This window comes from Numida meleagris, chromosome 2 (genome assembly GCF_002078875.1).
Source record: "Numida meleagris isolate 19003 breed g44 Domestic line chromosome 2, NumMel1.0, whole genome shotgun sequence".
In the NCBI taxonomy this organism is placed as follows: domain Eukaryota; kingdom Metazoa; phylum Chordata; class Aves; order Galliformes; family Numididae; genus Numida; species Numida meleagris.
The window spans coordinates 90,030,928-90,058,427 of record NC_034410.1 but is presented as its reverse complement, the minus strand read 5'-3'; the positions used below and the strand labels follow the sequence as shown (position 1 = coordinate 90,058,427).

General features: G+C 37.8%; 1 protein-coding gene across 6 annotated transcripts in view; it reads left to right on the top strand.

Moving 5' to 3' along the window:
- ZNF407 (zinc finger protein 407) overlaps positions 1 to 27,500 on the top strand; it is a 344,657-nt gene that overhangs the window by 271,596 nt on the left and 45,561 nt on the right. The window contains exon 9 of one of the 6 annotated variants that reach the window (XM_021385828.1): positions 14,649 to 14,794. The exons of the other annotated variants lie outside the window; for them this stretch is intronic. Coding sequence (XP_021241503.1) covers positions 14,649 to 14,779 — 131 coding nt within the window. The 3' untranslated portion in view covers positions 14,780 to 14,794. Of the gene's footprint in view, positions 1 to 14,648; positions 14,795 to 27,500 lie in introns of those variants that run through there. 6 annotated transcript variants of the gene reach the window in all.

The following is a 27,500-nucleotide window of genomic DNA, read 5'->3' as shown; positions in this document are numbered from 1 at the left end:
GTTCATACACATTCAGAATAGCATTTAAAAGGCATTCTAGTAGTCATTCAGTGCTTAAGGAATATTTTTGCTATTTAATGCAGCAAAAGTGAGAGTTACCAGCAACGTGTTCAATTAACCCCCTAATATTTAGAGGCACTTCTTTGTCCAGTTTCTAAGCAGTCAGGAAAGTCCTGAGTCCATCATATCTGTGTATTCCAATGGGAGATAAATACTTCAGGGTTTTTATATTCCCCAGTTTAACACTTGGAGAAGTACTTACACTTTTTGAGCAGGGATATTAGATGGCAAAACCGAACTGCAAAGGATGATGTGTTTCTAGGCCTTGAACAAAAGCTGAAGAAGAATATTAAGTTAAAGGTTTCCAGCATGAGCTACGTACACACAGGATGTTGTTTCTTCTGCTGTGTAGCTTTGATCTTTATTATGATGCCAATAATTTACATACTTTTATAAGTGGCCTATGCTTTTCATCCTCCTACAGGCAGATTGAGTGTATTTACCTTTAAATATTCATCTTCCAGTTAAATGTGGTTGCCTAGCCTGTGTAGTTAATTACATGCAAGAAAGGTGTTCTTCTGATGCCCTGTTAAACTTGTCTTTGTGTGAGCTTATCACAACTAGTCACTTAGAAGTCAGAGTTAGCATGCTAAGTGGGTAGTTTTAGTATTGAGGAGCAATATTTCCAATAACCTTGCTAGAAATGCTAGAAGAAATGAGAACAGGTTTGTTCTTCAGAATATCCCTACTGTCACACGTTACGTTTACTACCCAGTTTGGTCCACTTCCATGACAGCCACAAGTAAATTTCACTTGGCAACTTTCCGAATTTTGTTAATAACAGTAAATACGAATCTATCATATTATTGAGATGTTGAAATTTGCAGAAACATATATGTGCCTTTTCAGTAACAGACTGCTAGGAAAACCTGTGCTAAATGTGTAGTCCTGTAGTTCAGCAGTCTTTCACTTTTACATTCAAAACAAAATTGCATGACATGAAAATCAAGAATGAATATTTTAGTCTTCCAGGACATTTTCTTCTAACACAGTAAGACTTCTGCATTTCCTGTATTAACTTTTTAAGTACAAGTAAATTAACTTGACTTTAGTAGCCACAAAAATCATGGAATACCATGTTGCTAGTATGCTAATATCTAGAACCAGTTAAGCATTTTCATTAGAGTTTGGTATTGTATATTGATTTTGATTTTTTGTGTATTTTCTATTTCCTGGAGAGAATAAAACACCTTTGCTTTTAAAACATTGAAGTCAGTAGAAACAGCCTTACAGATTTTTATCAAAAGTATAAAGATTACCATCAGTTTCTGGTTTGCTACTATTAATGTACATTTAGGTTATGCAGGATTTTATCTTAATATGATCAGTCTTTATTTATATAAAGTAAAATTCTGACACCACTTTACCAATACACGTTTAGCAAAGGCAGAACTCTGGATCTGCATTATTAAAATGTGTAGAGCGCCTATCATATTCTGGGCTTCTGCTGAAATATGCTTTTAATTGAAGCAGAATTATAGCTATATATTATCAGTGTGAATCTAGTTAAGAGTTCAACATTGGCTGGACTGCTTAAGTGTTGTACTAGTGTAAGAGGATATATATGGTGGGTTTGAATTTAAATACTACCATGTGCGGAGATCAGGTGCTTAGTGCAGGAAGTGATCAAGCGATGATTCTCTTCTGCAAAACATGCGGTCCAGTTGGCAAGAGAAACAATGTCCATCTTTGGGAAAAAAAGGCTAGGTCTGTATACCCAATTGTATATGCGCCTGTTTTAGATAGGCAGTGCTCTGAAAAGAGCGAGTAGCATGCCTATATATAAATTAATAGTGCCTCAGTATAGCAAAGAATTTTGGAGAATATGTCTTTTTAAATTTGCTTCCTGGACAGGAGAAAAATAAGAAGAGGAAAACTTAACTTAAAAAGTAAAATTCAAGTGATTACAAACAAGCCAGAGTTTTTTCCTTTTTTTCCATCTGCACTCCAAAGGCTGTGACTGTGACTTCATGTGTTGTATTTTATGGTGCTCCTGTTGCAGAATGCTGAGAAGTGTTTCAGACAAAATCCAAAGCATTATAAAACATAATTCGTGCATTTTCCATGTAAATATGCTATGTAGATGTTCGGTTCTTACCTCTTAATGTCAGTGTTCAAGTTCTTAATTTTAAGTGTGCAGCTAAATTATTGACATTGATTTTAGGGAAGTCAATTGAGACCTTAAATGTGTGTGCTAATGTTTGCATGATAGGAACCTAGTTTGAGTGCTAATGAGTTTTTAGTCATCATACCCATGTTAAATATATTGAGGGGAAAAAAAAAGGAAGTGAGTATCTTAAAAAACGTATTTACAAGAACTGTAGAAAAAATGTGAAATCGTATTAACTGCAAATGCTCTTCATGATATGAGAGCAGACTTGTCTCCAGTACCATTCAAAGGTGATACATTTTGAAATGACACAGATGTATGGTTTTTCAACAGAATCACAGAATTGTAGGGGTTGGAAAGTGCCTCTGGAAATCACGAAGTCCAACCCCCTGCTAAAGCAGGTTCCCCACTGTAGATTGTACAGGAAAGCGTCAAGGTGGGTTTTGAGAAAGAGACTCGACATCATCTCTGTGCAGCCTGTTCCAGTGCTCTGTCAACCTCTAAGAGAAGAAGCTTTTCCTTCCTAATGCTTCTGCAGAACTTTCCTTTGATCCAGTTTGTGCCCGTTGCTCCTTGTTCTGTCATTTGGCACTGCTGAAAAGAGCCTGGCCCCATCCACTTGTTTCCCACCCATTAGATATTTATAAGCATTGACAGGATCTCCGCTCAGTCTTCTCTTCTCCAGGCTGAACATCCCCAGATCTTACAGTCTGTCTCCATAAGAGAGATGCTCCATGCCTCTTATCATCTTTGTGGCCCTCCACTGGACTCTCTCTTGAAGGTTCCTGTCTTTCTTGAACATGTGAGCCCTGGAACTGGACACAGGACTTCAAATGATGCCTCACCAGGGCAGAATAGAGGGGGAAGATCACTTCCCTCGACCTGCTGTCCATGCTTTTTTCAGTGCACACTGGACTGGTGTTCTTCTCTATCATGAGGTGTTACTGATGTGAGTCAGATTAAAAAAAAATCCTTCTCCACCTGTTTTGGGTGGCTTAGTAAAGAATGCTATTCTTCTCCTGGAAATCTTGGTGTGCATAAAAAATACAGGTGTTTACAGGAATACTAGTTAGGAAGGAAGGATATGTCAGGTGACTGACAGATCTGTTAACAGACGGTCATTAGAAGTAAGCTGACTTCCTCTCTTGACCAAAACTTTTTTTAATAGTCTTGAAGAAATTATGTTGAAACTTTGTGTGAAATGTCCATTGAAGTCTAGGTCTTGCATTAGGTAAAGAGCACTCATAAGAACTGCTGCTCTGGTGCTTCCATCCTTCCTGTGCAAGTGTCATAATTTCTTCTATGCCACAGGTTCAGTTAAAAGGTTTTCTAAGCAGACGAGGTTCCATTTAATGTATTGGTTTATATTTGCAAAACATAACCTTCCGCTCTCAACCAGGTTAGGAGTTTCAATTATTAGGGACATATTAGCACATAAATGATAATTTATGAGCAAACAGAAATAAAAGTCAATTTTCTAACAAGCTCTTCATACACATGAAAGAAATTTTGGATGCCGAAAGAGAGACTTCCTTCTCTGGGGGAGTAAAATGTAGCGATATAAGTCCAGTTGTTTTTACACAGCATAAATTCCAATAGTGCAAGCAGTCTAAAATTATCATCATCAGTGAGTACACTAATGAAACCTTGTTTTCCTGTAATTTCAAACTGCAAAAACAAGTCTTTGGGGCATAATAAGATGATAGCATACGGTATCTGTTTTAATAAGTGATGCTCAGATTGGAAATATCGTCTGATGTTAATATGTTTTGAAATCTTTGTTGTTAAGCTTTTCTTTTTTAGTGAATGTTACAGTCCATGGTGGCCACAGACACAGATGGAACAGGTTGACAATTTTTTTAAAAAAAGGATTTCCATTTCACATACTAGTCAGTAACTCAGTATTGTCTGGCATAGGGTTATTTTGTTGACTGATTGCCACTGAATTTTTATTTATGCTTTTTAATTAACAATTACAATTTAAATACCTCATATAAATCTATGATGGGGGGAAGATTGTTCCACTTTATTATGTTATTTTATTATGCAGAAATATCACTATACTAGATTTCTCTAGACCCCTGTTTTATAGGGATTCTTGTTACCTTTTAGAAGATTGAAAATGACCTTCATTTTGGGTGATTCTTTGTTCCAGTTTATGTAGTTTGACAACAGCAACTCCTCTTTAAGAACAAGAACCTGCGATCTTTTTCCTTGTTTTTTTTTAGAAAGCGTAATGCAGCCAAGGACTGTTTAACTCATATAGCTTTATGGGTTATAATGAGGGCACTTCAAATCATATTTGCCTTTAATTTCTATAATATTATTGCAAGAATGAATAAAGTACTTAATTACCTTTCCACCACGCCATGGTCTTTCCTTTTTCCAAATATGCTGTAAGAAATAAGCACAAAGGAATTAAATTGATCTCTTCTTACTCATCTGCTCCCGTAATTGATTCCTCCATATGGAAACCTATTCTTTCTGTCTGTCTACCAGAGATTTCTTTGCAAAGGTCCAGCCCCAGCAGGTTGATTACACACTTGTTACCTGTAATTCAATACAGCAGTGCCCTGTTTACAAAGTCCAGATTTCCTGTGCTGTCAGTTAGGGCAATCAGCACAAAGACCAAGAGGTTTTGGAACTAAATAAACAACGAGAAAAACATCCAGGCCTGCCAGTAACCCTTCACAGGTAATTTAACAGCTTTTGACTACAAGGCATCAGTTGCTGTACATGTCTGCCGAGGATGAAATCTGACATCCTCCCTGGCCGCGCTCTGCCAATGGGGCTGCAGGCGATCTCTTGCCCCTGCTCCGCTCAGCTCCTCCCGCTGCCCTCGTGCCCACTGCACTGCCAGGCTATGACAGGCGCCCATGCTGCCTCCTGGCACCTCCGGGACGTGTGCCCTTCCAAAACTGTTGTGAATTTCAGGAGGATGTAGTTAGAAGCGCTCCCTTGTTCCTGCTACCATTCCCCTTCAGGTCAGGATCCGAGCCAGCACAAGCTTTCTGAACTCTTCTAAGAAATGTCGGAATGCTAGGAAAGAAACTGCTTGATCAATTCTGCACAAGTGTTTTTATTGGAAACAGGGAGCAGAAAGAACTCTATTTGCTAGGTACTCTCTAAGTCTTGGACAGATTATTTTATCGTCTAAATCTTTGTGTTTATATACTTTCAATTTAACTTCTTTTATTTCCGATGCATTTGGTGCCTTTCCTGTCAATTTCGAAAATAATTAGAAAAGCTTTTTTAAAGACTAGGTGACAAAAAACATCTGTGAGGAAGAGGAAACAGGGACAGGGATTCATGGATCTGTGTAAGAAAAGTTTGTATCTTTCACTTAAGCAGCCAGATCTCTTTACTAGCAAATGAAGTGTTATCTAAACAAGTTTTAAAAGGCATCTGTTAAAAAAAATCAAACTGGCATATATACGTGTAAGTTAGATGTTTATTGCTCATATAAACAACCCAAATTATCCAACAGATAAGCATTTTATTGGGTGACTGCAGCACACTCAGATCACGGAATCCTTTTTGCCTCCTTCTTTAATTATTCCTAATATATATACATATGTAGACATCTTGCAAACTGTTGTGAAAAATCAATTTTTTTCATAACTATTAAGCATATGTATGAGCTGAAATTACGTTAAAAGTCTGGAAAAGTCTATCATTTAATTATATGTCTTACATAAAAACTGCTTCTCTGTTCTGTTTTTACACTTTCACTGATGAATTTCTGAGAGCCTTTTTGTGGTCAATTTAATAGGAGATACTGTGTAATAGATACTCCCCATTGTTTGATTCAGGTATCTGCCCTGTAGTTCTGCCTCAGGGAACATGATCGTGCAGCTGGATATATAAGCAGATCCATGGCTGAAAACCAAATGTATATATTTAGTATTTATTTTGTTGTTCTAATTGTTTGCTGTGTCTCATTTGGCAAGGAACATATAGATTTAATTTATATAGATGTGATTTGGGCACAGTGTTGGAGAGGAAGGATTGTGATGTGGCGGTGGTGTTTTCTTTGTAATTATATTGTTCTCTGCAAAAGTAGAGGCTGAAACACTGACAGACCAGAGGCAGTTTACTAAAAGTGTAAGTAGTTCAAGTGAGAAATTCCAAATTCATTTGGGATCTCTAAATGTTTGGCAGTGTTTCTGTCCTTGAGGGGAGCAGGGGAGAGGATAATAATAAAAGTATTTTCCATACGCATGAATAGGATCGTGAGCAAAACAGTGAGGTCGGTGAACTTAGTAAGAACAAAATACTGTAAAGATTTAACTATTTTACAATGTATGGGCACAGTAGCACTTAAGGACTCTAGTGCAGAAAGTGCTAACATGATTGATTATAAATGAAAACAAGCTATTTGGCACGGCATGGTACTCTACAGGAAGCTGCCATGTGCCGTGTGGACTAGCTCACTGAAACCTAAAGAGCAGCAACAACGATTCAGTGTTTGTGATGTTTCACACTGGTGAATCAGTGATATATATAGGCAGGATGAGATGCATTTAGCTGTTTCAGCAACGGCAAGATAATGAACTGCCACGGGAAAGAACTCTGTGTTTGAGATGGTGCGTGGTCTCCCACCAGTCTATAGCTCAGTTAGACACTGAGCAGTCAGTACAGCTTGATTACAATGTATCCTCACTAGGTTAGGTCCATCTTAGATAAATAATGGGGTATTTTTAATAACAGACATTTATTTTATTTAACAAAATAATCCACACCCAACAAAAGCTAAAATAATTTTAAGACTTATTTAAAAATTAGATCTGCAGGAGTAGCTACATTCATGTCATGCTGTGAAATTAGCCCTACCTAAATGAGAAAGAGGCTCTGTGCTCACTGTAGTCTCTGTACTACTAAGCTGAAGATCCAAGAGGCACCTGTAGCCAAGAGAATATTTGTACATGATTTGTCATAGACTCTTTAGAGATTTCCCACATGTTTGAAATATTTCAGTTTTATTTGACTCATATAATACTTGGAAGTTCTTTCACCTTTTTTTTTTTTTTAATTATCTTGTGTTTTATTTCTGCAGTATTCTGCCATTGAGCTCTCCCAGCAGGCAGAACTTCTTTAAGTTTCAACATCAGATATGTTTCATTCCCAAAGCAAAGAGGCCCTTCAAATGAAAAATCATTACTACTTGATTTCCAAAATAATAATAATAATGATAATAATAATAGTATGCAATTTGCATCAAGAATTGCATCTACTGCATTGATCTACCTTTCCAACTGAATGGAAAGCCCTACCAAGTGTCTCAATAATGTGCATTAGGAGTGCACAGATTTGCAAATTCAGAATCAAATTTTGCCACAGACTGTTGGTAAATTTGATTCCAGATTTCACTGTTGACTACTTCTGCAGTACATCTCTTTTGGGTGATCATGTGCAATCATCTAACAGCCAAGACTTATCAAGAAAGGGGGAGAAAATGCTGCTGGATCTTGAACTTTCACTGATGGATTCCCATTCCCCAAATGGCTTGAGATCATCTTAAGGCCAATGCCACAGACTCTCTATTTGCGTATAAAGAAATGTAGAAGAAAACACTGTTATATTTTTCCTGAGAAAAAAGGTTAGCAGTTGTTAGCTGCAGAATGCTGCTAGTTTTCCCCTGTTTTAATGAATTGCTTCATACCTCTGCATTTCAGGGCAGATTTAGTACTGTTGTTGATATTTTGTTATCTCTAGAGTGTAATGCATTTGTGTTACAGTATAATTATATTTTACACTTCTTTGTTTAACTTCTGATTCTCAAATTCATCTACCCGTATCAGAGGGAAAACAGACTGAAGATATTTTAACTGTGTTCTAATGGTTCCTTACTATTAATATTTAGACAACATACTATACATGTTTTGTTTTGTGTTTTGGTTTGATTTTTTTGGTCTCGAGCGTATCAGTTGAAAAGGATCAAGCCACAGTTCAAAATAGGATTCTCACAAATCAATTTGATATATACTTCCAGTCCAGAAGAGCATTCGGAATGCCAAAGGAGTTCTCTCTTTCATATTATTTTCTGCCAGCAAGGTTTTTTCATTTGTTTATTTGGTTTTAGCTGAATTTGTGATCATAGGTTTGTAAATAGGTTAACTTAGGTTAGAAGGAAACACTAAATGATGTTTCTGTGCCAAAATGAAAGTGGGATTCCATACTGCAAACATGCTTTAATTGATAATTCCTGATCAGAAGTGGCTAATAAGCATAAAACAATATAAGTAACAGAGTAAGAGTATTGGACAACTTCTGAGATGATTGAATAAATGCTAATTTAATATTAATTGTAGTGTCCTTTGCTTAGGGTGTTCTAGAAATCAGCATGCCTATCTGAAAGTAAAGATGATACTTTTGACAGGCAGGTAAGAAAATCTAACAGGAATGAAAAGATGAGGGAGAAAGTAGCATTCACACTAGGTAGACTGTTGTATAAATGAACTCCAGAGGATCAGAAAGCAGCACTTATAAAATATATGTGGAAGTTTCCTTTGTCATCTGGAATGTCTTGTATTTTGTAGTCTTGTTCTCTCTCTCCTACTTTCTCTCTTGCACACACATCCTCTCTTGCCCTTTTTAACTTCCTTTTTTTTTTTGTCCCTTTATACTCTTTATAATTCCTTTCTTAATTGAAAAAAAAAAAAAAAGATAAATCATATAAGACCCATAGTAACTCTGGCAGATTTTATGATGAAGAAACACAGCTAGAGTTTTGTCAGAATGTCACACCAGAGTGATCACCACAGCTTGCTTTATGCTCTGAAAACTTTAGGTTGTTTGTTTGTTTTAATATTTATTTTAGTATTATTAAAAATTGCACAAAGGGAAAATCAACTTAAAGTGTCAGCTCTTCTGATATTTTGTCATTTCTATTTTCTTGTACGCTGGGCTGCTGCTTGCCCAGAGCACTCTGTTGCAGAGCCAGGGTTCTGAAGATTGTCTGGCTCTATTCCAGCATCACCAGCTCTCACTCTTAGTTGTAGAGCGCATAGTAGTTAACACTTACCATAAGCTCCAGCTCCAGAATTTGGGTGATTACATAAGAACCTCCTTCAGTATTTATTTATTTATTTTTAAGGAAGACATTCAATTTTCATTATAGTAGATACATACTTGGTGTGACCCCATTTGCTTGAGCGCAAGCTTCTATCACTTCATGTCCGGGCTCAGTAGCAACTACCAAGTAGTGAGGCTTAAGCACATTGCAGGCAAAGCAGGCGCAAAGCTCAAAGAAATAATCCTCATCATTACTTTGCAGGGAAGCCTTAGACTCTGTGCTGTTCCCCAGCCAATTGGGTCCTGTGTGGAATGAGACAGCCCTGTTAGTTTGGGCATGGCACTACAGTGCCAAGGAGCAGTAGGTTGGTTGGAGCAGTAGGAGTGCTGCTGGTGTTGGAAGAGAGCAGGAGGATATATTAGACCTTTGGCCAAGGCAATGTAGCTATACAAAGGAGGAGAGTGGGAGTGTCTGAGCTGCAGAGAATCACCCGAGTCCTCACATGAGGTTCTGCAAGGGGAATAATTTGTCCTGTTGCATGGGAGAGAGCAGAAAGAAAGCATATGTTTTGACAGCGCTTGTTTTGTTAACTCTTTCGTTCTGCTATCTTTTATGTTTCCAGTAAATACAGTTTTAGTAAGATGTATGTTCCCTTTCTCTGCCTGGAAACAGTGTGTTGGTAATCATGATGCTGATGGCTGCTTGCCTACATGTCACCTCTCCTTCCCTCAGCCAAAAATAATTTTGCAACCTCATGTCAGTTTCAAATCAGTTTTACAGGAGTATACTATTACAGACCGTGCTAAAGAAAAAAGCCACAGTTTGGCTATTGCTCGTAGACATGATTGTATCTGCACTGCAGAGTGCGTGTGCAATGCAGCTCTTTAGTAACGAGGCCGCTGGTTCTGCTGCTTCTGAGGCTGCTCTTAGTAGAAAATGAGTTGAGAACCTGCATGTGTTTATTTCCTTACAGCACTGGCAGTAGGCTCAACTGTTGGTACGTGTGAGATCTTTCAGGACCTAGGAAAAAGATTAATGGGTCTGTTCGTGCCTTTTTTCCAGTATTCTTCTGCACCTCAGCCCCATCTGCATGCGGAAGGTATACTGGCCAACATAAACTAAGTTGGAAATCTTTAATGGCTCTCCCTGTCTCCACCACCTCCACTTATATGGAAGTGCTGGTAGAATTAGGTTTATTTAAAAATTTATTCCTGAAAAGTGTAGCATTTCTGCTCTCACTTGATCTTATTGTTATGTGGATGCTAGCATGTATTTTTATGTTCCCTTCTCTAAGTCAGACAGCACAATGAAAAGAAATTGATAGCACATTTACTATTCTCTTTCTTTTAAAAGCAAACATAGTCACTCAATGATATTATATAAAAAATATGGAAATAAAACAAATTTCAGATATCTATTACCCTTATATATTGCCATAATGCGAATACAAGCAGTATTTATCTGTTGCAGTTACTGAACGTATTGTGTCCTTATGAAAATAAATGTTTATTTTAGAATGTACAGATCAAGTGAACATACTTGAAACTTTTCCTCTAGAAGTTTTTAGCAACCAGGCTTATGAAAGATAAAATGGCAAAGGACATGCATGAGTTTGTTTTCCAGGGTCACTGGCAGAAAAATAGACTTGAGATTGTTTTTCAAGGGTTAAATATCTTTTAGTACTAATACTAAATGTCTGAAATGTATTTTCATACAGAAATTGGTTACGTGTTCTGTGTGTGTGCCTGGTTCTGAAATGCAAGCTTTAAAAAAACTTCCTGAAAACAAAATATTGCAGTTGCACATTTTTAAAGATCATTTTTATGTAGGCTTAGTATCGCTGTCATAGCATTTATGGCTTCTTTAGAAGGCGTTACATAGTTAACATTTTCATAAAGCAATTCTATCATGAAGACTTTTTGATGGATTTGTACATACTACAGCAAAAATTGCAGCAATAAAACAGATCTTACCCAAATGACAAGTTGAAACACATAATGTTGTATATTTATTTTAATGAATTTACTACTCATGAAAAATGCCAGATTGACAGCCTTGAAGACTGAATACCACCGTTCCACAGACCAAATACAGAAAAAAACTTTGCAAGATTCTTGTGGGGCCCTACTTATGTCTTTGCCCAGAGAAGTTGTGGATGCCCCCTCCCTGGAGGCACTCAAGGCCAGGTTGGATGGGACCATGGGCAGTCTGAGCTGGTGGGGGGCAGCCCTGCTCACGGCAGGGGTTGGGGCTGGGTGGGCTGTGAGGTCCCTTCCGAGCCAAGCCATCCTGTGATTCTATGATTAACCTTGATCTGTAGCTACTACCATTGGAAACGAATGTTCAGTTACATCCCAGTTAATTCCTTGGACTAAAATTGCCAACAAGAGAGGCAAATGTGGTAGTTTAGTGGAAACGAGGCAGAACTGATGACTAATATTGCGTGAGCAACTCACAAGCTTGAATAGCCACTGACTTGTGCAAGATTCTAAGCAGTTTGATGTACATATGAAGACTTCCATATTCCTTTGCTGAAGTCCCAAGAGGAATTGTTGTCTGGCAGTAGTATTCCTCTTTGCTATCTGACTAAATCTAAAGAGCGTTCATACTTTATTATCCCAGTGCTTTATCCGGATGCTTTTCAGATGCAAGTTGAGTAACTATTGGGAGGATCAGTCCATTGAATATTTTCTCTTATTTGAAGGAATCAAAATAATTGCCCCTCAAGACCAAGTTTGAAGATTCATCTTGAGAAGGCTTTAACTCGAACTTTATCTCTTCTTTCCCCATAGCTCTTACTCTAACAGTGAGTGATCTGGAATAGGTTCCGCTGCACTTGGCAGATGAGATTAAACAAATCATGTAGGCTTGGGTGCACTGGACTTTGGTTTTGCAGTAGCGCATCTGCTTTCTGTTGAAGCGTACCTTGTTCCTGTGCCATAGCAACACTGGAAATCAGAGGCAGCTATTTATGCTTTTACATTCGAAGTAATCAACCTTTTTTACTTTTTTGCAAAGTTCAAGTAAAATCAGTCCTGTTACTGTATTCCCCCTTGTTGAGTAGGGACTACTAAGAATAACAAGGGAACCAGTGTAATACTTTCAGTCCTAAATATAATAAGCCCTTTTTAAGGACAACGAAGAGATGTGCCACTTTGTTATTCACACATCTGTTCCAAGTGAGAATGTTAATCTTACTTGAGAAATAATATATTTTCTATAGTTTTCAGATTTTGTTGTGTGTGTGTTTTTTAAACCTTTGCCATTGGACATAGTTCAGTTACACTCTCCCCTGAAAAGAAAGGATGTTATTTGAGCTACTGCTGGTTGTTTAATACGTAAACTTTAAGAAAATGGGAAAATTGTTCTTTGGGGGGATTTTGTACTTGCAGACTAGCAAAAGAGCTTAAGTACTGTATTAGTCATGGATTTCATTGGAGTGGTAAAAGTTCTTATGGGATGAGAAAATTTCCATTTCATTTCACAGTAGTGCCTGATGCTTTTTTGTTGTTGTTAAGTTAGTGGCTACTGATGCACTTTGAGCTGTAGAACTGATTTAATGCTGGTTTGAAGAAAGATCTATGTTTTTTATTTCAATAGTATTCTGTCTTATTCTAATTCTTGTGGTATATTCTGTTGTGCCATCCAGATGACACAACTCTGACAGATACATTTGATACATCTTACTTAGTACACATAATAATTAGTACACTTAAAAAAGTGGGAGTTTACTGGAGTTAAATTTTTCATCGTATAACTGTTTTGGTGGGAAAGTTACCTGTTCTTCATGACTTTTATTCTGCTCTGGCTTTCCTTAGGAGGGTAATAATATATATCTTTAAGTGAATGAAATCAGATCTATTTGCAATAAACTCAAATCAGAGTTTTCCAACAGTAGCAGCCCAGCTTCAGAAGCTCTGCAATCTTAAAAATGTAACTTCTGAAAGCACTATTATGAACACTTTGTTGAAAAAAAACTTAATTCTTCAAAGTAAGTAAAAAATTTAATAATTTTTGTAAATGATCATGTGGCAATTATTAAACTAATATGTAATTAGCATTTTCTGATGACAATCATAATCTTGACGAATGCTTTCATTCATTTTGTTCTGATCATTAAAGACTTTAAAAGCACTGATTTTTGTTAACTGAGTCCCTTGGCTATTCATCAGTGATGCAATTCAACCTAATACTCCAGTGGCCAGTAATCAGAGAGTTGCCTATTAAATGAAGGAAATTTTGTCATTGTCTTTATGAACATCACTTTTACTTCTTCTTTAACACAGCTGGTAGATAGAACTGTAAGAGCATCCCACTGATAAATATTCATTTCTTTTCTAAAATGGCGAATTATACCAATTTTGGGATGTTTTAAATGATGAAAATTCAGCAAATACTTAGCCAATAGTATGTTCTCTGAGGTTGGTCAGATACAGTAATTTTTTGAAAAGCTGAACCAGAGGTAGATTATAGTCATCTCAATAGTTGTCTTTATTATTAACATCTTCAAGATTTGAATGTTGTTGTAGTTCTTTCTCTAGTAAAAGATGCACTGTCTTTTCCTTAGAAGTAATGTACCTGTTCTGGTGAATTCCTGTGGACAGCCATGATCTATGACATTATCTACGAGCTTGATTCTATAAGTTGATGCTTAATTTCCATCAGAGATTATAAACATGGCATAGCTGAATGTTCTTCAAACAGATAGCACATCCTTTAGTCGGTGATGGTGCTTCAGTCCTATCACTTATCCATCAGCTTGGCCTAAGCCCTTTCTCCTTGCGATTTCTTGTATGTTTGAGCTCTGTCATGGCCAACGTATTCTCCTCAGCCTCAGGTGCTGCCTTCACTTCCCAGTGTGCAGCCTGACCCTCTGTGATTTCTCCTTCTTTGAGCACATTGTCCTGCAAAGGCCCAACTTCAAGTCTTTCCCTGCAGTTGGAATGGGATTCTTTTATATTTACAGAAAGTGAAAGATAAAACAAGCATACAAAAAGTATAGTGCTGTAATACATAGTCACTGAAATATTTCTGTGCTTCTGTTTACTATAGACTCTTGAGTTTGTGCAGACCCAAACTGAGTTCAGAAATAAAGTACAGATGATCAGAAATGTGGATAAGGACAGCATGTTCTTCTGCTTTATTTAGCACTATGCACATTAATGAATGCTCAATAAGTGGTAATGATTTTGGAGACGTGATGATTGATGTTTCCTGGATCAGAATGGAGAGGTTTTGTTTAAGAACAGCCCAGCTGGCACAGTGTGCCTCTTTTGAAACTATTTGTGATCAAAATATGTCAGAGCCATATCTTTAAAATACAGTAAGAAAGACTTTTTGTCAGCGGATTGCTTAATTCATGTTAACAGTAAACTATCAACTGTATCTTTGATTATTCATCCTTCCTGTCACACCATATTCCTATCAGTGAGTTAGAATGCTGCTCTTTTTTTTGCTTTCCAGATTTTGTTTCCTTTATTGTAAACATACTGCTTTCAAAAAAGACTCTGGAAGACATAAAAGGTACTGAAAAGGGAGAATTGCGTATTTCTTTGCATACAAAATTGTGCCACATATACACTCTGGACAGCTAATATTTCAAGAGAAAACTATCATCTGTTCTCTAAGTAAGTCATCTGCGTGTCTCAGTAATCCATTGTCCATAGCCAGAACAGCCCTCAGCAGTGCTGGGAAAACCCCAGACTCCAGGATCAGAAGACAAACACCTCTCTGTGATCTCCGGTGATTGCTCCTCACAAAGAAAGGATGCGTTCAGCTTTTGAATTGAGGAGACTGCTTCCAAACTGAGTTGAGGAGGCTGTTACGGTACCTAGTGCAGATACTTAGCAAGGCCAGTTAAAGCCGGCCGTGACATTTGTGATATTTTCCTGGTTAAAGACATAAGTGAGAATTAACAAAGAAAGTAGGCAAATTTAACTTTCTTTTCTCTCCCCCTTTCCTTGCGCCCACCTCCTACTCCTCCTCTTCTCTCTCCCCCCAGCATTTTTTCACCCATAAGGAAAATAAATCAATTACAGTCTCCTTTCTGACCTTTTAGTTTGTCATGTATGTTTTTCTTTGGGTTTTTAATGCTTTTTGGATACCCTCAAGAGGAAAGTAAAATTTCTTACAGAAAACCTCACATAGTTGATTACACTTTAAAAGAAACAATTCATTTTGAATGTGGTGAGCATACTTAGGAGGTGAAAATAAATGAATTTAATATAATTTTTCGTAATTTGGAAACTTTTTATTTCTAAATTTGTATCAGACTAATTTTTGGAAATTAAACATGAAAATATGCAATGTTAGTTGTGTAGTAAAAATCTGAATCTATCAGAAATATTGTAAATATCCAGTGTGGACATTTCGTATTGTGTTGATGTGTAGATACAGCAACCCTTGAACCAGGGTTATTGACAAAACAGATTGCAACAGCTCCAGAAGAGCTGTGTCTGAATGCATTCAGGCAGCTTTAATTCCTGAATTAATTATACAATACACTATAATGCTACAAAGAAGAAGCCATTAAAGTCATCTTTGTCAAAGGGAATTTGTGCGTCAAGGAGTAGATTATGGCATGTAGTCACAGCAGCAAGTCTGGCATGGTTGCAGTGAGTTGTAAAGGGAGACTGTCTGTCCCAAGACGAGTTTCTCCTACAACCCTCTCGTTATGGTAAAGGCCGCAGGATGTCGGTATTGCCAATCTCACGTGTTGCTGTTTATCTTGTCTTTTATTTCTTTAGGTGGTAATTTCAGAGCTCTGTTACTTGCATTTAAATTCATTGCATTTTCCACCCAAAACTGAAAAAAGTAATCATTCTTGCTTAACCATTTGACTCAAGAAGCTTGGGACACAAAACCCTCAAATATCTGAGCTAATGAAATGTTTCAAAAGATTGCAGTGATTGGTATCACCATAGTGTTATAAACCCCGTCAAGAAAAAGGACTGTCCTTGCCTGCCCCTCTCTCTGTCCCCTCTAAGTAACTGTGCATGTGAAAGCAGAGAGAGAACTTTGCTTGCTCCCTACTCACCTCTGCTTCTTTAGCAATTCAATTTAGGCTCTGATCTTTTAATGACTGCCCGTTTTAACCACTATTCAGGACCTGTTTACCCTTTCAAAATGCCTGTGCATCCATAAAGAAATTTGGTTCCTAATGGCAACCGTAATATCATCACGTGTTGTTGTTCGTGGGAGGTAGATATTTCAAAAAAATTGGACTGTTCCTCACAGAGGTATTCTGCTCTGTGAGAGACGGAGCCTCTTGCCAGCAACATGCAAAAAAGTGGCTGGGCCATTTATTGAGAAGAAATCAGGAAAGAATCCTCTTCCCAGTGCCTATAGAGAGCTCTTGATCTTTTTTTTGTGATGCTGTGCTGCTCTTTGTTGCTTTCTTTTGTTCTACTTCTGTCTCTCCTTTTCTTTCGCCTGCTTTTTGATACAGCATCCCTGTGAAAGGGGATTTCACAGGGCATAGGTTTACATGACCTGTAAAAATTCCTCGCAAATATTGTTCCATCACTGCTTAGTAGAACTGCAGCGCTTCTGCTGCCACAATGCTCTTGACTGAAGGCATTAGTAGTATATAGGCCCCTGGATAGTTCCATTGTGCCGGAGTAAATTTTACTTAAATTTTTTATTTGAAATGAGAATAATCATGTTTGCATGTAGCACAGGCACTTTGGCAGCCTCAGTGTCTCAGCCACTTCATGCTTTCTTTTATATATATATATATGTATATATATATATATAATTATTATTATAGCAGTTGTCCAAACATGCAATCAAATTGTACAGTCTGTCTGGAAATTCTAATTCTGATGAGAGCAGAGGTGGGAAGAAGGAGGTGGCCAATTGAAGGTTTCGGTATTTTAAATTCAGTCTTCTGAATGTTCCAAAGTCCTTCACTGTGATCACATTACTGGAAAGTGTAAGTGGTCTCAGAGATGCAGACCTTGAAACCAATATTAAGTCAATTTGGTATGTGGATACCATGGGCTTCCTTTTACATTACTCCAAAGCTGACTGCCATTTTAACCCACAATGTCTTTGCATTAGCTCAGAGACCTTTAGCTGCTAAGACACTAGCAGGTGCCACTTACATTTTATAAAATACTACTCATTGACTAGTGCTCATTAAGGTAGGACATTTAATACACGCGCTGAATATTACACAGAATTCAGCATTTGAGGAATTTCAAGCTTGTGGCCAGAGACACAGAATGGAAAGCACTGACTGTTAAATAACATACAAATTAACTACCCACAACTTTAACTCAAGGAACAGATTAATATATCTGTCAGAAATGCCTATCCTCCTAAAAATATATTGTAATCTTAACATGGTTCTGTAGCCCAGTAAAGACTCAGTGATATCAGCATAAATGATTTTATCTAGTATTTTTCTTTTCAAGATAAATCCAAAGGTGTTAAGATCACATTGGTTTTATGGTCATATTTGATATATGATAATATCATCTATGTCTGCAGAATTTATGATATTAATATGAGGAGAATGGTGGGATTATTATTATGGGTCACACAGTATTACAGATCCCAATAATAGTACACCTAAAAAAAGAAAAACTGTCAGCTGTAGTGTAGTGTCAGCGCCCATCTTTTCAAGCTGTTGTAGTTCACATTAGAAAGAAGGCCGTTTTAGCTAGGAGCATAACAATCTCATTGTATTAATCATTTTCTGTGTTTAAGCAATATGAGAATGTCTGCTTTCAATGACAGAAATAAAATCCTTGAAGGGAACAGTCTGTGAAATAAACTCTGAAGGGACAGTGAGACTGCCTCTCCTTACTCCCCGTGGCCTAATTAAACGGTGGAAAAGCCACCATAAAAGAAATTAAATACAAAAAGACAGATTAGCAACAGGAAGGGTGTGGCAGAAGCTAATGTGTATGTGGCGCTTCATTTCCAAGTAACATGAAGGGAGCTGGTGCTCCATGAAGGGAGCTTTTGCTGGAGAAGCCAAGTAGGGAGCTGCTGATCATTGTGTTTTGAAAAAGGTTTGGCAGTGACAGTATTCCCCAGTCTTATCTAGTATTTTCCTTCTGCAATCTTCTGCAGCAATCTAATGCCAACAGAAAAATAGGCTTGCATCTCCCAGTGTGCCATCCTACCGGTAGTATTTCATTAATAGAATATATATGAATAAACAGTTTATAATTCTGATTTTAAACATGCTTGTACACATCTATAAACTTTTTCCTGTATAAAAATATTAGCATTAGACCTAGACCATTGCTGGATCATCTATGTATATTTGAAAAAAAAAATTATTTTTTTGTACAGAGATCTCTATTGCTGAAAACAATTCAGCTATTGATTGGCCTTTTGAAAACGAGAGATTTGACTTCGGTGGAGTGTTGAACTGAAAAATGGCAAATGCTTGACTTGACTTGGCAGCAACGGGATCATTCCTAGGTGTGGGCATACCCCTCTCTTGGGTAGAGATCTCTCACTGCCACAAGGATTCCTTCCTTCCCTTGCAGAGCATGGTGGAGCTTTGCCTCCCTGGTTGTTCCAGTTCAACAGTCCTAAGTTCTGCACACTAAAGGAGTACCTTGTATCAAATAAATACATAAATCCATGCACAGGCAGTGTGCCTTAGTTTACACTCCAGGCCAAGGGGAATACTGTAGAGACTTTTTTCTCCCCAGAGCAGTATTATGTTAAACCTTTCAACCAAATGAAATTCAACACTCTCTTGGCACTTAGCAGCGCCTCTCTGGGAGTCCAGCAGGAGGATGAGCCGTAGCAATGTGAGGCACCACATAACTTTTAACGATTAATCTTTCAGGAAAGTTTCTAAACCAACTTAGCAACGAGAGATACCAGCAATTCTGCCAGCATCCGATTCAGCCAGTGGAAACATACATAGAAGAAGTCTGACAGTCAGCTCTTTTGCCTTAATTTATGTATTCTTGCTTCAGGGAAAGTGCTGAAACTGTTTCCAAGTGGGTCATAAGGGCACTGGTATTCTCTCCCTCAGAGTGCAGATCCCACAGCTCATGCCCATAGAGTCAACTCTCATGAGGTGAATGGGCAGAAGTTTCTGTGTCCGCTCATCCTCCACGTGCATCCTTGCAAAGGAGCTGTGTAGCTTTATAATACCAAATCTACACTAAACACAGAGAGTGCTTCCCCTTGCTAATCAAATATCAGACCACAAGCACCAGAGAAAACAGGCAAAAACTTGGCCCTGACTCTTCTCTCTACACCAGACAAATTACCCAAGCTCACTGGGAAAACAGGACACATTGTTTGAGGTATGGTAGAGTGAAAAAATTCCCTCTATGTGCTTTTTGTCATTAGAATTTATGTCTCAAAGACAGGTCTTCCTGGAGACTCGCCTACAACATTTAGCCTTGCACTACCTTGAGTAGCATTTGTCTTTCAGACAAACTTCAGCCAGTCAGGATTGAACGCCATCGCACAGAATGGTGCAGTTTTAATTCTTAAGGCAATAAATGTTAGGGGAAAAAATACTGGGGGATAGGAGTTATTTTCCAGTTTTTTTGTGTGTTTTTTTTTTTAAGAGGAAGAATGATTAGATATTTCATCAACTTGTTCTAGAAATAGTGCAGTCACTATGGTTCTGCGCTACCATCCCCTTTCACTGCTATTGTGTGCTGATTTTTATGTTACTAAATAAATTCTATTGGACAAAATTTTGATTATGATGTGCAGTTAAAAATAGGATTTGGGGAACAAGTAGAGGCTGCTTGCTGAGAATAAAAGTTATAAGGGAAAAAGCAGTTGCTTCTATATGGGTAGTGGTATATGTGGCTGTACAATCACTGTGTTAGCATCTATCATGAGTTTTTGTGTTAGAAAACATTATACTTGCATTTTTAAGCATATGCGTTGCTTAGTGTAATAGTTGTGAGTTTCATACATCCCGAAGGATAGGCATATTCTGTCTGTATTATGCTTTTCTGTGCTTTGTTATTGCCAGGAGCTTGAAATCAATACCACTTTTTCTTTCTGATAATTAAAAGGATGGTTTATCTTTATATGGATCTTTAATTTTAATAAGCTAATAATTCTGATTTTAGCTACTATTATCTTAATAGCTAAGCCTTCTTAAACATTTTTATCATAATTTCTTTGGATAGTGTTGCCATTTTTTCAGCCTATATGAATCCTTGCTCTATAGTGACGTCTGCTGGAAATGGTAAAATGAAGTGTTCAAAGACATGTTTAAGCTTCTTAACACAGGGTTGCTTGTTCCTTTTATGTATGTGAAGTTTGGACAGCATTACATTTTCCCATTCCCCAAACAGGTGGTGTTTCTGCACTGAAGGTGGTAGAATTTTGGCTTTACCCAGTGAGGAATACATAAGTTTTTGCCTCGTAGCAATGTAGTTCATGCACTTGCTCAGAGTTCGTCTAAACAGTTGATAGAAGAAGTCATCAAGTTCTGAGAAATAAGTATGTATGCTTTGCATCAGATCCATAGTGAGGTACTCTGATTCAGTTATTCAGCACTGTTTGCTGTCAATTCTGTCACTAATATGTAAATAATTACAGAGGATTCAGTGAAAGAAATTCATATTTTTAATCTGACATTTAGAATTAGGTTATATTTGCTGTGTATTTTTTTTTTTAAACCATATCATTCAAAATAGACACTGGGCATTTTGCATTAGAAGTAGAAAAGGAAAATAATGAGCCCATCTTTAAATGAATTCGAAAAGCAATCTGATTTTAGTTCTTGTGATGCAGAGCAAATAAAATAAAAACTATCGTACTTTATTTACTAACCGATGAATTGAATTGTCCGCCTTTTATTACAGATATAAAGCAAAGACTATGAAGAGGCAATCATTTTTGGGGCTATCAGACTTTCAGTAACATCTCTTGTGGTTTAAATAACAGATAGTTTAAGTGTTTTTCCATTACCTTCGTGTAAATGAAAAATGCATAAAATATTTTAACAAGGCAAAGTAATCCAAGGAGATTGTTATTTTGTGTTACAAATTAGGTTATTTCTGTCATAAAATTAAAGGAAAAAAATCAACGCAAGGACATTTCGGCTTAATATCATTTACCAGAAGGAACATGTAACAGATTTAATGAGCTAGCAGGTCACCTGAATCCAGCTGTTTCCAACCAGCTTTATGAAACGGAGAATGCAGCTAACGGTAGGAGGTAAGCATTATTACAAGCTCTCAAGGAGTTACAAAATCGATTTCTGCTTGAATGAATTAATTTAGATTATCAATTTATAACCAGCTACACGAATCCCATCAACTCAACAATTCAGTGAATGATCAGACTCAGCCCTAGCAAGAGCTTAACAATTAGAGAGCTCTACAGTTATCTCCTGTCCTATGGTGTTGCTAACAAAGTTCCTTAGTTTGACAGGAAGAGAAGGAAAATGTTTGCTTAAGGACATTGCAGGAGTGAAACACATCTTGGGTGAGGAAAAAGAGCAGCTCCAGCAAAGCAGCTATGTTCCTGTGTCTTATTTTCCTAGCCTGATCCTAGGGAACAGGCTCCCCAGGGAGGTGGTTGAGTCACCATCCCTGAATGTGTTTAAAAACCATTTGGATTTGCTCGGGTACATTATTTAGTGGTAGGTTGTTAGAGCAGTATGGTTAGGTTGCGGTTGGACTTGATGATTTTGAAGGTCCTTTCCAACCTAAGCAATTCTATGATTCTGTGATTTCTCCGAAGGTAACAGAAACACAGCGATTCTTTTTAGGAGGAGAAGACATACCTAGTGCATTGAGGAAATCATTCCATTTCAGTTCTGTATTTCTAAAGAAAATAATTAAGGATAGGATGCAAAAAAACAGTATCTGTAACCATCTCATGCCATAAAAGTTTATACAGGTAGTGCTACTAAAAACGTCTTGCCTTTTAGATGAAATGCAGCAGCCTGGTTCCTCTTCTTGGTACTAGTGCAGTCGTTCAAATCTGTGCAAAGAGAATGTAGATTGCCACAAAGTCAGAATGTTTATGTTTTACCTTCACTTTGCTCAAGTGTTAAATGATTCTCAGGATGCAAGTAATTGATGATTCAGACTCTACACATTTTAATCTTTGACTTAGCCCTTTCTTCAAATATTGCAGCATGGTTATGAGTAAAAGGAAGTTTGCTTTGCATCAGTTACTGCTGTCTCTCTAAGTATGAAATATAGTGGTTAGGCTTCCTTGCCTGTTCAGACATTTTTGGCACAGTCTTCATTATCATAGAAGACAAAAGTGGTACAGTAAGTACAGCACTTTAATAGCAGCATATGATTTACCACAGGGACATTAAACTTAAATAAGTAATTGTGTTTATAAATATCCTTTAAGAGAAGCTAAGATTCTGGGTTTAATAATTGGCATCAGTGCAATCACTCTATTGTTGCCTGAAAATAATCTCAAATTATTACTTTTTAGGGCTGAGAAAAATCAATAGAGTTATATTTTTCTTCTTCTAAAAGGTACATTTGCAGGGCAGTGTTCAAAGAGTAATAGGCATGATGGCTCCTGTTGGAGACAAAATGAGTTGTGCCTACATCCTGCGGAAAGTATACCACTAAAAGGACCTCAGATTCCTGACAGTTTTAAGCCACTGACAAAAATTGTTAAATAGCTCAGTTGCTCTTATGCTTTAAGAAAGCGGGATTTTTTGAAGTAGTGAAAATGCTTCTTCTGAACAAACTTGGATGTGTTCATGTGGGCTACCAGTGATTTTATGTCTTGTTTGGCTTGGCTGTAAACAGTTGCTTTCTCTAAATTCTCTCCAGGCAGGCAAAAATTGAAGAAGGCAATGAAGGTTACTCTAGTGCAGTAACGAAAAATTATGAAAGCCTTTTTTTCTAGTTTTTTCTGTAATGTTAATTCTAATTTGACAACCTGATTATTGCTGTGTTCCTCGTTATTTATTATTATTTTGGCAAAGTTCTATAATGGTATGTACAAAAGTTGCTGTTCGTGACATGGTAGAATTTAAAAATCTCTAACAGACTTGTGAGAAAAAGACTTTCTACCCCACAGATCTCATCATCTGCCTTTTTTTTTTTAATGTCTCTGAAATTCTGTCTTAGGTTCAGCAGGGATGAGATTGTTTTCTTCAGAGTGTCTGGTATGATTTGGTTTTGGTTCTATGTTTTGGTTCTAGGAGAAAAACAGTGTTGATAACAGAGTGATGTTTATAGTTGCTGTTCAGCAGTACTGTACAGAGCCAAGGCCATTTGCAGCAAAGGGCTCAATGAGCTGGGAGGGAGCAGAATTAGGACAGCTGACTTAAACTGGCCAAAGGGATATTCCATACCATATGGCATCATGCAGAAGGGGTTTTGAAGGGGGGTAGGAGTTCATCTCACTCTTTTCCACTGCTCAGGAGGCTAGCTGGACATCAGTCGGCAGGTAGTGAGCAATTGCTTGTGCATCACTTGTTACAAACATTTACATATATATATATATATAGCCATAACTATTTTCCTTTTCCTTTTCTCTATCTTAGTAAATAGTTTTATCTACACCCACGAGTTCTACCTTGTTTTTTTCTATTCTCTCCCCTGTCCCACTGGGAAGGGGAGGAGTGAGTGAACAACTGTGTGGTGCTGAGACACCTGCCGGGTTAAACCTGGCAAATTTTCATTTCTTCGAAAGTTTTCCAGACTACACACAGCTCCTCAAAATGTGCAAGGTGACCTCCTCAAAATGTATAAAGTTGACTGAGTGTATGGGAGCTGTCAGCCCATCAAGCACTTGAGGAACACACCTGGGCATGTTGGTTTTTTTCCAGCTGTTCCAACCACAGCAGGTAAGACAGCTTTAGCAGACAAAGACTTAAAACATACATGGCACTGATGGCAGTGGTCCTGTAAGGCGTTTTTTACAAGTTCCATATGCACTTTCCCAATCAGCTGCTTGAGAGCCCCATGTAGTGAGTGGGACAGTGCTGACCTTAGGGTTGCACAGGCATTTGGGAGCTGCTGCTGGAGACAGTGGGAGTTCACCAAATTAACTCTTGTCTGCACCACTTTTTGCTGTCCTACATTTAGGGTAAGTTTCCCATGCGACATTTGCAAAAGCTGTTTACCTGGACATGGAGCTGTTTCACAGTGTAACTCCTCTAAGAGAAGGAGGCAGTAAGGGCATGCCAAGGAACACTGACTGTTTTACCTGCTGCATAACCCCAGCAGCACCATACCTCTGTATCTTCTCCACTGTGTGAATTTGCCACAGATTTCTTTGCTTCCACCACCACATTCTTTCCAGTGCCTAAGCCAACTCCTTCAAAGTTAATTGCAGTATCAGTGTAATCTCCTCTCGTATAATGGTTGGGTGTGAGGGGATAGCTAAATAAATCTCCCACTGTGAGCTTTCACTGAGGGAATTGTTCTTCTCAGATTTTGATAGACAGTTCATCCGTAGTGCATGTCATTTGCGGAAGGGCAGCTAAAAATTAACAGGAATTTGAGGCTCAGTGACTTCCCAAATGGCCATCTGTTGCACCCAACAGCTATTGGGCTGACATGAATCTATAACTGTGCCTTTGAGAAGTGAATCTTCTGCATCATGCCGCATTAATTGCATGCCCATCATCCATTAGCAGATGAATTGCAGAGCAAATGTGTTGCAAGTTGAAACCTGTAAGTATATTCAGCCCAGGAGCAGGGGCCACTTCCTGCCTGTGTGGTTTGATATAATAGTTGCAGCTATCTGTTCAAATACAGTAAAATAAAATTTTAGGTACTGCCTGATAGTGTCTTTGTGGAGAGTTTTTACTTGAGTACAGTTTGGGTCCCTTCAGCTGCTATACTGCTCAGCTGAGGCCCAGATTTGGCCCAGGGAGTCTGGGTGCAGAGCTGGAGGCTGCAGGGGCCCAAGGGACAGCAAACAGGGGGATGGGCTGGTACCAGAAAGGCTTAAAATATTAATGCAGATGTTAATAAATAAAATTCAACCACAAAAGTGAGGGGAACTGCTGTCCCAGACTACGTGCTTTCTGCACAGGGGCCTAGACCCACTAGCAGAAAGGCTGGTGTTTGCTTTAAGACTTCCTGTGGTTTTTTGCAAATAAACAGGGTTGTATTAAATAAACACTTGGTTTCATGAGCTTCTCTTCCTTATTAACAAAGTTCATGAGATTTTAAACTATCTTTCTGGTTAAAAATGGTAATAATAGCCTTCTTATATGGGAGATTTCCGTAGCATAGCTTCAGAAAGGTGCGAACATATTCTTCAGAAGTGATTATTTGTTTAATTGTGCCAGAGAGTGCTGGTAATCTTTTGGATATTCTAAATTAGAAAGAGACCAGCAACATTTTCTTCATTATTTCCATAACTCTAGCTATAATAAACAGTAATTTTTCAAGCATATGTTTCCATTTTATTTTATGTTGGCAAAACCTTTGAACATGGTCCCTAGTGCTTACCTTAACTACACCTCGTGGAGGTTGTAAATACACCTCTCCTCCGCTGCGCTGCAGCTAGAGACAGCGTCTGGCAGCAGGCTAGGATGGGCAAATGACCTCAAAATCCTGAGGGCCTATAGCAGCGGTGTTCCACATTATTGATAGTAGCAGAGATATTGACAGTCTGTGCTTGGAAGGAAAATAGGAGTTTGATATGACATATTGTGTGTCTCAGCAAGACTCATAAATAATTTTGACAAGTTTTTGTATGCATGGGAAAGTCCTTGATTCAGCCTCCCATAAAAATAAACTTCTATTATGGAATGTATTTGTCAAGTGGCTGTGTGATGGATGGAGCTGCGTTTACCCCTTGGCAGTTCGATGAGTTTTAGATGCACAGCTTACCGGAGAGGATTTACGGGCAGTACAGAAATAATTATTCAGTATGAAATACATAATTCCTGTACCTGAATTTTCATTTTTTATTATATTTTGTTTCTCATGCATTTCTGGTCTTTAAGACAAAAGGCCTTACCATTTTACTTGGAGCTGCTGTACATCTACAGCTTCTGTTCAGAGAAACTAATTCAAGTCCAGATCCTTTCCCAAACTTGGCTTATATTTCCCAAAAATAGGAAAGTTTGCATTTAAAAATGTGTACTTTTTTACCATAGATACTCATTTAAAGGATTTATTTGATTTCTAGATGAAAAAGCAATTAGTACATCAGATAAAATTTAGTTTGTTTCTTATGCTACTTATCACCAGTATTGCCTTCTTTCTCATTTTGTGAAAGAAAACAGATAGTAAACTTCCATGAACAGGTCACACCCTTCTGATCACAAACCCAGATCACTGGGCATGTTTGTTGTGCTCTTCCTCAAGACTCCTCCTGCGAAGTTCCCTTTCTACTGCTTTTCTTCTCTGCTCTTTTTTTATGGTAGTTATACTTTTCTATCAGGTCTGCCTTCGTATCTCCTTTTACCTCTGACATTTCTCCTTGCTCATTTTTTTTTATTTTGCTTCTTCTGTCTTTGCTCATTTAACTTTTTGTTTAAACTTTTTCTCCTTCTTATGCCTATTCCATTCCTCCAGATTGAATGCCCTCCCTGCAGTTTGCAGTCCCTTCAGGCCTTCTCCTTTACCTTCCTCCTTCATGTGCAGTCCATTTCTTCTTTCTTTGCTTCCTCTTTGTTCTCTCCATCTTCACATATTCTGGTTTATTTTTACCTTGTTTCTTTACTTCTGTATTTCTTAGCCTCTGCCCTCTGCGTTATTTACCATTCCTAACAGTCATATTTCCTTTCCCTGTTTGCAATTTCTGACCATGACCTCCTGACGGATACCAGTTGTTCAGTGTTTCTAATTGGTAGACTTCTTGGTGGTCTACACATAATATAAAACTTCCCAAAGTTGTGAACATGGCACTTTTTTAGTCATTACAAGAAAATATTAATTAAAATTTCGGATAGTTCCCATATCCATGGTTGCGAGTCGCACTGTCCCCAGAGAAAACAGTACAATTCTGAATGTGTTAACAAACCTGTTTGTTGTGAAAGACTCAAAAGAGTAACTTTTATTCTGAAAATAACTTTTAGCATATAGTGTGGCACATTATGGATCAGGTGAAGAGATCCCACTCATCATAAGCAAGAATTATTGTGAATACAAGACTTTTACATAAATAGCAAACTATTTGTAAAAGTAGAATATTTATTTTAAGCCCATAGATATGGTAAATTAGAAGTCCCGTTCTTCGTTAAAACATACAGAGAGAGATGTGTGGAGCAATTTGAATGTAAAAAATGTGCCTGCTCAAACAGTCTGTGAAAATAAAGCAATCTGTTAATCCTTAGAACTAGTGCCTGAATTCTATAATTTGATCACAGTGTGAGTTCTGCTAACCTCATCTATCCTAGAAGCCTGCTCCACATAT